Source organism: Carlito syrichta, unplaced genomic scaffold (genome assembly GCF_000164805.1).
Source record: "Carlito syrichta isolate Samal-C Ts95f unplaced genomic scaffold, Tarsius_syrichta-2.0.1 Scaffold313936, whole genome shotgun sequence".
NCBI classification, from domain to species: Eukaryota; Metazoa; Chordata; class Mammalia; order Primates; family Tarsiidae; genus Carlito; species Carlito syrichta.
This window is the reverse complement of record NW_007258032.1, coordinates 357,732-370,924: the sequence shown is the minus strand read 5'-3', so window position 1 is coordinate 370,924 and position 13,193 is coordinate 357,732. Positions and strand designations below refer to the sequence as shown.

The 13,193-nt window shown below is 38.8% G+C and overlaps 1 protein-coding gene across 1 annotated transcript in view; it reads left to right on the top strand.

Annotated features, from left to right (window-relative positions):
• The window catches only part of MCCC1 (methylcrotonoyl-CoA carboxylase 1), a 72,908-nt gene that overhangs the window by 6,286 nt on the left and 53,429 nt on the right, over positions 1–13,193 (top strand). The window contains exons 3-4 of the mRNA XM_008070684.2: positions 1,118–1,254; positions 5,091–5,186. Of these exons, the coding sequence (XP_008068875.2) occupies positions 1,118–1,254; positions 5,091–5,186 (233 nt within the window). The remainder of the gene's footprint in view (positions 1–1,117; positions 1,255–5,090; positions 5,187–13,193) is intronic.

Below are 13,193 nucleotides of genomic sequence, written 5' to 3'. Positions count from 1 at the left end.
CTGCCCTCCAGTCTGGGTGACAGAGTGAGACTCCAACTCAAAAAAAAAAAAAAAATTATATACTGAGAGAAATATAGTCGTGTAAAAGATGGCAGATATTTTCTGAATCTTCTTATGGGGGAGAAAAAAGATGGCTGAAAGTGATAGGAGACTGGGAAAAAAGACCAAAAAGTTGCTTCAAAAACTAGGAAGAGAGTTAACGATTATTTGAATGGAGACAGGTAGATTTAGAAACAAGTGCTTCCTAAGAGGTAACATTGTAGGGAAGAGAAATCATATATTGCCAGACAATTAGTAAGTCATGGTGATTTCTGACATTTGAAATTATCATTAAAGTATATTTTGATGAGTCATCATAATAGTTTTCTCTTTTATCCCTAAGATCTATGATTTCTCCTTTATTACATGTTTACAGTGTGATAAAAGCTAGTTGTCAATTACTTTATTTGGTTACTACATAGATACTGGCCATTTTGACCTGAATGATTTGGAGGTACAGATACAGAAGGAAATTATGTGACATCCATTAATATGTTTTCTTATAATAGTTATATATGCTAAAACATTTTCCTTTTATTGCTAGTTAACATGTAATAATTGTACATATTTATGGGATTCAGTGACATTTCAATACATGTGTATACAATATATAATGGTCAAATCAGAGTAATTAGCATATATGCCACCTCAAACATCATTTCTTTTTTTGTTTTGTTTTGTTTTGAATTGGAGTCTTACTCTGTCGCCCAGACTGGGGTGCAGTGGCCACTCCCGGCCACCGCAGCCTCGACCTGCTGGGCTCTGGCAATCCTTCCGCCTCAGCCTTCCGAGTAGCTGGAAGTACAGGCTCGCACTACCACGCCTGGCTAATTTTTTAGTTTATTGTAGAGATGAGGTCTCACCAAGTTGCCCAGGTGGGTCTCGAACCCGCGGGCTCAGGCAGTCCACTCACCTCAGCCTCCCAAAGGCATGGGATTACAGGCTGAGCCACCGAGCCCGACTTGTTATGCTGGTTTTACCAAAATAAATCCTTATAGGCCGGTTAAAATCATATGGTCATTCTCATTCTTTGTTCCCCACTGTCATTTATATATGATTTTCCTGGTGTTTTAAACAGGAAGAAACATTACCAAGGTCCTCATTGCAAACAGAGGAGAAATTGCCTGTAGGGTGATACGGACAGCCAAAAAAATGGGTGTACAGTCTGTGGCGGTGTATAGTGAGGCCGACAGAAACTCTATGCATGTAGATATGGTACGTTGTTAAAAACGAAGCTAAATCTTGTAAGTGATCACATGTATTTGTTCACTGTGTCAGTATTTTAGTTCTTTATGATGACAGTTGATATTTGCTAGTGTTAACAGGATTTAAGTAGGTAAGTTCCAACTGCTCACTAATAATTCTTTGGAATATTTTTGAGATGTAACACCAGTTGAACTAAATAGTGTGTTTAGTGTTTTAGTTGATTTATGGGTAAGGTCTGTATCTCATGAAGGACTAGTTAATCTTTTGCACTTGGATATCCCCTCTGAGGGGACATCGTAAATCTAGCAAACCACTTGGATGTCCTCTCTCAAGGGACATAAAGAGATTGCTGGTGATTATACAGGGCAAACTTATGCCAGCACAAATTTTTCAAAAGTGTGTCTTCTTGAAAATTTCCATTCACACTGCATGAAAAAGCAAAGAGATGGAACATATACTGAGAGAGACGTAAAAAAAATATCAGCTGGTGTTATGTAGAAAGAGAATGTGTGAAGTACTTTCACAGTGGTGCACAGACTGGACAATAAATTGCACATTAATGTGGGAGGAAAAAACAAGACTGCATTGTCTGCTTGAATAGAAAAACACTAGGTGGAAGACATCAAATTACTATTGCACAGCATTTGTCAGTGAACCTGCAATGCACGTCAATGACTGTTTCACATGTTGCCACATGTTAGAAAAATATAAGATATAAAATTTTGATTTTTTTGTCATAAATAAGTTTTTCAGTGTCCAAAATTTCATTGTAAGCCAAATATCATTACAATAAAATAATTGGTTCTAATGCTTTACTAGTTAATATGAAGTGATTCGTTTTTCACTATTTCATAAAGTGCAGTTGAGTTGCTGGTAAGTGATCTGTAAGATATCTCTAAGTGCAAAGGGCTAAAACAATTAACAGAACATTACCGGTCCACACACCACACTTTGAGTGGCTCATGTTCAGATCTCGATCCACAAGGGAAAAGATCAAGGCTCAATTCTTAGCAAATACAATTACTGGTCCATTGATCTTAGCCAAGTCACTTAATGTTTCTGAGCTTTGACTTATTTGTAAAATTATGACTAAGAAGACCTAACTCTTTGGATTTGTAAGTGCTATCAGTTATTACTAGCTGTTGTCCGCCAGACAGACCCCAACCATGGACAAATTCAACTACTGGCTTTCATTATGCCACAGCTAAACTCTAAGCACCAACATAAATTCACCTGGGCTTTCATCAATGCACAGCGGGCCCATGTGGCTCTCTGGCCACTTTGCTTTCTCGTCCTGTGCAGTGACTATTTCAAACCTGTTTTGCTTCATATCAACCTTTAATCCTCCTTTTACTTACCTTTAATCCTCCTTTTACTTACCTCTTCTTAGCAGATGATCTTGATTTCATAGAGAAAGTAAAACTGAGTCTCCTGCCACAGTGTCTGCTGACCCGCCACTTATATCTGCATCCATCCTCTTTCCATCCAAGGCCAGTGCTCTGGATTCCTTTTCTCTTGCCTTTTTTGGTCATAAATAAGTTTTTCAGTGTCCAAAATTTCATTGTAAGCCAAATATCATTACAATAAAATAATTGGTTCTAATGCTTTACTAGTTAAATTCTAAGATTTCCCCAAGATAAGCAAGACAGTAAATTTCAAATGTTTTACCATGAAAAATGATAGGTATGTGAGGTGATGACTATGTTAATGAGTTTGATTTAATCATTCCATATCGTATACATATATCAAAATACCACTTGTATCCTGTAAGTGTATACAATTATGATTTGTCAATTTAAAATATCAATAAGAAATAAAAAGTAAAATGATACATTCCTGTCTCAAAAAGAAAAGAATCTTCCATTTCAGTGATATGTCTTCAACCACTCTCTACTAGACTAATAATGTCCATGACCCTAAACCCCGTGGAGTTTTTCCAGGCTGAACTGACTTGATCTTCCAGTAGCATTTAGCACCATAGTAAACTACTCTCTTTTAGAAGAAAATTCTTCTTGTGACTTTTCTGACCTTTTGCCTTTCTGTCCTGTTTCAGGACCCTTCCCATCTACCAGACTTGATCCTGGACCCTTGCCTTTCCTTACCATATGTGCTCATTCTAGGCCATTTTGCCTACTCCTGTGGCTTTGAGGAAAACCCAAATTTCTATTTCTGGCCTAGACTTTATTATGATTATTTTTTATAGCTGCACTATTCACAATAGCAAAAACGGACCTAGATTTTATTTTGAGCATGATGCATGTATATCCAAGTGCCCACTCAAAATCTCCACTTTGATATATCACATGTACTAAACTAATATGTCTGAAATTGAACTCATGACCTTTTATCTAAACTGAACCTGTCTTTTTTTTTTCCTTTGAGGCAGGGTTTTGCTGTGTTTCTCCAGGCTGGAGTGCAGTGGTGCGATCCTGGCTCACTGCAACCTCAAACTCCTGGGATCTTCCCAGGTAGCTAGGACTACAGGTGCACACCATCACACCTGGCTAATTTTTATATTTTTTGCAAAGATGAGGTCTCACTGTGGTGCCCGGCTGGTCTCAAACCCCTGACCTCAAGCGATCCTCCTGCCTTGGTCTCCCAAAGTGCTGGGATTACAGGCGTAAACCACCGTTCCAAGCCTGTACTGAACCTGCTTTTTTTTGTAGACTTCCCTAACCCAGTAGAGGACAACACTATTGCTCATAAAAATAATAATGCCAGAGATCTGGGGGTCTTTGAAAATCTTTCCCTTTTGTTCCCAGTCTATATTCTTCAGCCCTTCCCCCATCATCTAGATAAGCACCAAATGCTGTTAATTCTACTTCCCAAACATTTCTTTCTACCTTCTCCCACCTGTGTGTTCTTTTCATCCTCTCCCACAGTGTTCCAACCACACAAGTTTTGTGTGGTCTCTCACATGGGTCGGGTTTCTTTCTACCTCAGGCCCTTAAGGTACATTGCTTTTTTTTCTGCCTGGGAGGCTCACACCCCCCACCCCTCCATTCCTCTTCCCAACTCCACTTTCTCCATTTTTTGCCAGACAAGTCCTGACCATCCTTGAGGAGCCTTCCCTGGCCTTCCCTCCTAGGTTGCCTGACCACCTTCAGGCCAGACCAGGTCTTCCTCTTAGATCCTCTGTGCCCTGGATTTTTCCTCCGTGATCTTTATTACAGTTGTTCTTAAGTATGTGAATGTATGTTTAATGTCTGTCGCTCCCTCTAGGCAGGGACATTTGTTTACATCTGTTTGTACAGTCAGCTCTCACCTCAAAGTGTGGCACATAGTAGGCTTTCAGTAAGTCTTTGAATGAATATGTGTTCTATTTGGTTTACATCAAAGTATGCTATAATTACGTGAAAATTTTAAGGGATAGTATAAAATAATTCACAAATATATGGAAGGAGCATTATCATACTCTACTAATTATGTGTACTTTAGCAAACCTTGTAATTTTTTTCTTGCTGTGTACATCTATTGTATATTTTGTTTCTGTTATCAAATTGTATGTTTTTGGTGTTAAACACATTAAGGTTATTATTGTTGCTAATAATAATATCATGGCTAATACCTACTGCTTTCTATCCTGAGACACTTTAATTTCACTCCAGTGTGTATTTTATGCATGAAAATCAGGTTTTGTCATCCTCTTCATGCAAAAGATTCCAAAACTGGCTTATTTTTATAATATGAACCTGAACTGGTGCTTCAGCTTCTCAATTCTTGCACTATTCTGGGGGGACTGGCATTTTTTATTTATAATAATAAAATTACCCTGAAGCAGTTCTATATAGTATGAGTGTATACTAGCCATGTAGACTTTTAAGCATGGACTATTTCTCAAACAGGCAGACGAAGCATATTCCATCGGCCCTGCTCCCTCCCAGCAGAGCTACCTTGCTATGGTGAAAATCATTCAGGTGGCCAAGATCTCCGCAGCACAGGTAAGCATTGAGAAGAGATGGATGTGTGATGCGGAAGGAATAAGTTCACACAATTTATGCAGAATTGCTTATTGATAGAAATTATTTTCTATTTTAGCCATTCCCAAGACTTTTACATTTGATTATTGGATTGCTGTTGCAAACTAGGCATGTCCCTTCTCATTCCTCAGCCACTCTATATTTTTACTGAATCCTGTGAATTTTAGATTGGGGGGAAATAGGTGGAAAGAAGGTCTAAATTATAAGTTAAAATGAAGAGAGAATTCAGTTCTACTTTTAGAACTAGATGCGGGGAACATCAGATCCTGTGGGAGAAATAGGTGGGGCTCTAAATCACAAGGTAGAACAGTCAAGAGAGAAATAGTTTTCAACCTAGACTTCCCAGTCTCATTCTAGGGCATGTAAGGAAATTAAGGGAGAAGGTTCAGGCAGATGGAATTGCCAAGACTCTGAATGAAAACAAACCTGGCATTCAAGGAACAAAAATGGGCTGGGTACGGTGGCTCACACCTGTAATCCCAGCACTTTGGGAAGCTGAGATGGAAGGACTGCTTGAGGCCAGGGGTTTGAGACCAGCCTGGGCAACATAGCAAGACCTTGGGTCTACAAAAAAATCAGAAAATTATCCGGGTGTAGTGGCACATGTGTGTAGTCCCAGCTTCTTGGTAGGCAGAGATTGAGGAGGAAGGATTACTTGAGCCCAGAAGGTTGAAGCTACAGTGAGCCAGGATCATGCCACTGCACTCCAGCCTGGGTGACAGAGTGAGGCCCCGACTCAAGGAAAAAAAGAGACAAAAATGTTCAGTATGGTTGGAGTGAAGGCAATGAAGGGCTGTGTCAATGAAACTAATATTCCATTTGTTGTTTCAACAGAGGGGATTTAATTTAGGAATTAGTCCCACCAGTGTTAGAGGGCTGAAAGAAGGGGACAATAGTTGAAATTATCCAGTGATAACAAGAGAAATTGACAACCACCCCTTAGGCTGGGGAAGAGGCTGGAGGGGCCTCCAGCTGCCACTCGGATCTGTGGAGGGGCTCTACCTGGCTGCAGATGTCTTAATGTAGCTGGCCCCAGGCATTCTAGAAGAAACTGAGGATGAGCCCCTGACTGCTGCCGAGGGTGGAAGAACAGGAAATCTTCCCCTGCTCCCAGTTTCCCTATAGTGACCCCTGCTGGCAAAACCTAACAAGAAGCCCACCTGGCACGGATGCAGAGCCCCATTAGGAAGCACAGCATGGAAGGTTGAGTTTAGAGCTCAGAGAACCAACTGACACAGGAAGAGAGTGGTAGGAGCCGATGGAGCAGAGACGTAGGGGAACATCATTTAAAACATTATAGGTCTTGATAAGGAGTTTGTGTTTCATTTGAAGTAGCCATTAGAAGGCTTTAAGTAGGGTATTGAATGGTATGCTTTTCCTGTTAATAAGATCGCTAAGGCTGTGAAGTAGGGAATAGATGGTAGGGATGGGGGCAAAGATGGGCCCTTGGAAATTCTTTCATGTCTCCTCATCCCCAGGAGTTCAAGACCAGCCTGGGCAACATAACAAGACCCCCCAACTCTAAATTTTAAAAAAAAGCAGACTTTTAGGCTCCACCTGAAACTCACTGTAATTTGCATTTTTTCAAGTTCCCCCAGCAAAACTTTTCTAATCATTGAAAGAGAAAGGATTCAATAAAAGTCTTCTGACTCCTGTGCCCTGTTCACTGGACCAGACTGAGCAGTAGAACACTCTTGCCCTGCGTTTTGGGAAAAGAGAAGGTGTTGTTTAATCAGAAGTTTCAGTTAATTAAAAATTACTTCCTGTAGGCCAATCAGTTTCTTCACTTTATTATTGCATTTTCTTCTAAGCACTCTCTTCTTTGGAGTTAAAAATCCACTCCCTTTTTAATGACCATTCTTTGAGACCATTTTTTAGTTTAAATAACAACCCTCTAGCAAATGTTTGGTATGCTAATTCCAGGAAATTTATCAACTCTTGTGCCTATTTGGATTAGTATTACATTAGATGCTATAATAACACAAATAGTAAAACAATAATTATTTTGAAATATATTTCAAAATAAATACTTTTTTTGAAAAGAATAAAACATTTTTAAAAACTCCATCTTGCCTGGATAGTCAAGATTTGACATGCCTTGCGAAAGTTACAGATAGTGATGAAAACAAAGGATAAAAGAGCAAAAACCAAGTAATATGGCAGCGTAGGGTTTGGAATTAAATCAGAAAGCTTAAGAAAAGCTACTTAGCTCTTCCTGGCAGCCCTGATCATAAAGGAAACTTAGTAGGTTACAATCCACAAAGCTTGCCTCTAATAAAAAGATACTTGCCAAATAGAGCAAACTTTTCTCTGACTTTGAAGAAGAAAATTATTGATCATCTGATAAGGGACATTGAATAATACATGTATGGTGATTTGAAGGATACATGTATGGTGATTTGAAGGAAGTTTCCCAAAACTGTAAAATTGTTCTTAATGCGGCAGCTTGACATAGGTACTTTTTATGGGCATTAAAGTAAAATTTACAAGTGAGCTAAATTTACAAGTGATGTGTGGTGACATTGCTATATTGAAAGATTCTAGAAGATGTCAGTGTTTCTTAGGCCAGTTCTCCTGATTGCTGGTTGTCTCAGACTGTCTCTGGCTGGGAAAGAGGTCGTAGTCAACCCTGTCTTCAGGTTAGAATCACCTGAGGAGCTTTTAAAGACAATGTTGAACTGCCTTGATGGAGGGAGAGGGATCTGTGGTGACTGGAAAGGAACATGAAGAGTCTTTTGGTGTGTCAGTGATATTCTCTTTCTTAATCTGAGTGCTACACAGGTGTATTCAGTTTAAGAAAACTATGGACATAGGAACTGTACACTTATGACAAATGTACTTTTCTATATGTGTATTATATTTTAGTGAAAAGTTGTTTTTTTTTGTTTGTTTTTTTGAGTCAGAGTCTCACTCTGTCACCCAGGCTGCTACCCCAGCATCAATCTGCTGGGCTCAGGCAATCCTTCTGCCTCAGCCTTTCAAGTAGCCAGAACTACAGGTGCATGCTACCACACCCGGCTAATTTTTTGATATATTGTAGAGACGAAGCTCACCAAGTTGCCCAGGCTGTTCCCGAACCCCTGGGCTCTGGCAATCCTCTTGTCTCGGCCTCCCAAAGTGCTGGGATTACAATCTTGAGCCACCATACCTGGCGAAAAGTTTTTTTTTTTTTTGAGTTGGAGTCTCACTCTGTCGCCCAGACTGGAGTGCAGTGGCCGCTCCCGGCCACCGCTGCCTTGACCTGCTGGGACTCCGACGGTCCTTCCGCCTCAGCCTTCCAAGTAGCTGGAACTACAGGTGCACGCTACCATGCCCAGCTAATTTTTTGATTTATTGTAGAGATGAGGTCTCACTAAGTTGCCCAGGCAGGTTTCGAACCCGCGGGCTCAGGCAATCCACTCACCTCAGCGTCCCAAGGCGCAGGATTACAGGCTGAGCCACCGAGCCCAGCTGAAAAGTTATTTTTTAAAAAGCTCTTGCAACCAGGTGTGGTGGCTAATGCCTGTAATCCCAGCATTATAAAACCCTTTGTGTTTATTTTTTTCATATTAACATGTTTTATTAATTTGAGAACTTAATCAAATTACTATGTAAATCATCCACAGTGTAGTAATTTAATAATGTATAGACATTAAAAAACATGACATTTAAGTCTTATATACACCTGTAAAACAAGTTAGACTATTATAAGTGTAAGTGGCAACACAAATTTGCATTCCAATCCCAACATAGATATTTTTGTGGAAACGCATATTTTTAGATATCACAGACGTGGGTAGGAAATTCTTGGTAATAAGAATTTAAAGAGTATGACTTGTCCTTTCACTGTGGAAAGCTTAGATCTCATTTTTGCTTGAAGGCAGAGCCAGCTTTTATCAAACTCTGCTTGAAGATGGAGCCAACAGCAATAACTTTGGATGTATGCATATGCTTGAACAAGTTGCAGAGCAAAGTAAATATAAAGCAAAAATTGGAAGAAATTATTTTGGCAAAGATTTAAAGGCAGGAAATATCAATTTTCTCTGTTTAGTACCATGATATGAACAATCTCAGCAGGCTTGCAATCCTGTGACCCGCCAGGGTGAAGTGGCACTCCACATGTGCCTAAAGTGAGAGGATTGGCACACTCACACTGCTAGTGGTGGTGGTGTTTCCCTTTCAATCCATTCAAATGCTCAAGAATATCATGATTTGGGTATACTAACTTGTTCTTTCTAAGAGGAATTAGTTAAACTTCTTCAGGCCATTCCCAGAATGTACAGTTGAACTTTATTTTCACAAGGAGATAGCTGCTTTTCTTTTTAGTTATGAAAGGAGAGTTTTTATCAGTTCATCAAAGAGTTCCATTGAATTAAGTATCTGTTAAAAGAGAAGGGGGGGCACACTGTATCAAGGAGGGTACATACATAATGAACATTTGTGTACCTAACCCTGAATTGTACCCCACATCTTTAAAATAAATAAAATAAAAAATAAAAAAAGAAAGGAGACTAGTAGCAAACACTGTGGAAACAAACTTAAGGAAACAATTACATTTACAGTAGCATCAATAAGAATCAAATACTTAGGAATGAAGTTAGCAAAAGCAGTTCAAGACCTGTGTACTAAAAACTATAAAACATTGCTGAGAGATATTAATGAAGTTCTAGATAAATAGATATATCATCAGAACACTCATGATTGGTAAGATGACAAATTTTGTCTAACTTATATACTTAATGCAGTCTTTATCAAAATCCCAACAGACTTAAAAAAAAAATTGACAAACTTATCTTAAAATAGCCAAAGAGCCTAATACATAGCTAAAAACAGGCTGGGCATGGTGACTCACATCTCTAATCCCAACACATTGGGAGGCCAAGGTGGGAGAATCACTTGGGCCCAGGAGTTCAAGATCAACCTGGACAACATAGCAAGACCTTCACTCTACAAAAAAATAAAGTAATTAACTGGGTGTGGTGGTGTCCACCTGAATTTCTAGTTGCTTGGGAGGCAGAGGTGGAAGGGTCACTTGAACCCAGGAGGTCAAGGCTGTGATGAGTCGTGATCATGCCACTACACCTGCCATTCTACTCCAGCCTGAGTTCACAGAGTGAGACTCTGACTCAAAAAAAAAAAGAATCCCAACAGACTTTTAAAAATAAAAATTGACAAGCTGATCCTAAAACAGTCAAAAGCCTGATATGTAGCGAAAAACAATTTAGAAAAGCCTAATAAATTTGTGGGTTTAGGTGCTTTAAAATGTATTTAAAAACTACAATAATCAAAATGGCATGGTACTGGTATAAGGGTAAACATACAGATTAGTTGAACAGAATAAAAAACTCAAAAATAAACTTAACCCATAAGTAGTAGTCAATTGATTTTTGAATACAGGTGCTAAAGTAATCCAATGGAAGAAAGGAGAGTTTTTTCAAAAAATTGCACTGAAGCAATTGGATATCTCTTTGCAAAAAGATGAACCTATAGTCTAGATCCTAGACCCCACCTTTCACAAAAATATTAACTTGAAGTATATCATAGACCTAAAACTATAAAACTTCCAGAAGAAAGCATAGGAGAAAATCTTTGAGACCTTAGATTAGGCAAAGATTTTTTATACATGATACTATAAGAATGATTCATGAAAGAAAAATTGATAAAGCAAATTTCATCAGCATTTGAAACTTTTTACTCTTCCAAATAAACCACTAAGAACACAAAAAGAAAAGCCACAGACTGGGAAAAATTATGTGCAGAACATGTATTTGATGAAAGACTTGTATCCAAAATATAAGGACTCAATTATCAGACAACCCAGTTTTTTTAATAGACAAAATATTTGAATAGACACTTCACCAGAGAAGACATAAAAATGCCCAAGAAACCCATTAAAAGATGTTCAACATAATTAGCCATTAGAGAAATACAAATTAAAACCTCATTGAGATACAACTTCATACTCATTAGGCTACTGTGATCAAAAAGAGATGGTAAGTATGGGTGAAGATGTGGAGATATTGGAACCTCATACATTACTGATGGGAACGTAAGCTGGAGCAGCCACTTTGGAAGTCAGCTTTGCAACTTCTCAAAAGGTAAACATAAGAAAACGTATGAATCAGTAACTCCAGTTCTTGGGTGTATATTCAAAAGCAGTGAAAACATATATCCTTACAAAAATCTATATGTGAATGTTTATAGCAGCAGCATTCATAATAGCCAAACATGAAAGCAAAGCAAATGTCTCTAAAGTGATGAATCGATAAATAAAATGTGGTATATTCATACAGTGGAATGTTCTTCGGCAGTAAAAAGGAATGACATGCCGACATGTGCTAAAAACCGGATGAAGCTTGAAAATATGTTCAGTGAAAGAAGGCAGCCACAAAAGTCTGTGTCATATGATTCCCTTTATATAAAGTGTCAACAAAAGGCAAATCTATAGAGACAGAAAGTAGATTAGCGGTCGCCTAGTGCTGGGGGTGTGTGGGGAATGGGAAAGGAATGCCAATATGTATAGGATTTCCTTTGTGGGGGTGCCAAAACTTACATTAGGTCTTAGCATGTTTGATTATGGTAGTGATTGCACAACTCTGTGGGTGCACTGAGAATCATTGGGTGGGGTGAGTTTTAGGGTATATAAGTTATATCTCAATGATGTTTTAAAAGTGCACTGCCACTACACACCCACTAGAATGGCTAAAGTAAACTTGACTGATTATATAACATGTTGGCAGGGATATGGGGAAACCTGGAACCATCATAAATTGCTGATGGAAATGCAAAATAGTACAGCTGCTTTAGAAAACAATTTGACTGTTTCCTAAAAAGTGAAGCATATCCTTACCATATCATGGCCTAACAATTGCATCCCTGAGTATTTACCCAAGAGAAATGAAAAATATGTTCACACAGACTTGACCATGAATGTTTATAACAGCATTATTCATAATAACTTCAAACTGGAAAAAACCCAAATGGATGAGTAAACAAAATGTGGAATATCTACATGATGGAATCTATACTATAAAAAGAAATGAGCTACTGACACGTAGTAACACGAGTGAGCCTCAGGAAATTATGCTAAACCAAAGAAGCCAGACACAAAAGGCTTATGTACTCTATGATGCTATTTATATGAATTTTTTTTTAAAGGCAAAACCATAGAGACAGAAAGCAGGTCAGTGGTTGCTCAGGTCTGGAAACAAAGATTGACTGCATATGGTCACGTGGGAACTTGTTCAGGTGACAGAAGAGTTCTAAAGCTGGATTGTAGTAATAGTTGCACAGTTGTATAGATTTACTAAATTCATCAAATTATAAATGGGTGAGTTCTGTGTATTGTAAATCATACCGCAAAAACCTCCCCAAACCAGGGAAGACTAGGTTACAGACCCATTGACTTGACGTAACGTAAGTGTTTAACTATTTTAGATAAAATACGAAAATTGAACTTTGATTTAAAAGAAGCAGGCTGGATGCTATGGCTCACACCTGTAATTCCAGCACTTTGGGAAGCTGAGGTGGGAAGATCGCTTGAGGCCAGGAGTTTGAGACCATCCTGGGCAACATAGCTAGGCCCTGTCTCTACATTAGATGGATAGGTAGATAGGCAGGCAGGCAGGCAGGCAGATAGAGATAGACAGATAGATGGATGGATGGATGGATGGATGGATGGATGACAGACAAAACAAAACTCCAAACTCACCAGAAATTGTGACTATCCAGCATTGTATCTATGTCTCGTACTGTGTTCTTTCCTGTCACCAGGATGTGGGTTTTTCTGTTCATATGAGTTTCCCAGACATCTGAAACTTACCCCCTTAATTCTGAAATGTTCTTTGAACTGAACTGTTTTGAAATAGGGTAGACCATGCTTCTTCCTTTTTGTAGTCCTTTGGTTATGACTATAATACACGCATTACGTTAGGGTTTCTCCTGTTCTCAGAACTGCTGGTGGTGGAGTGTTACTTCATTCCTCACCAA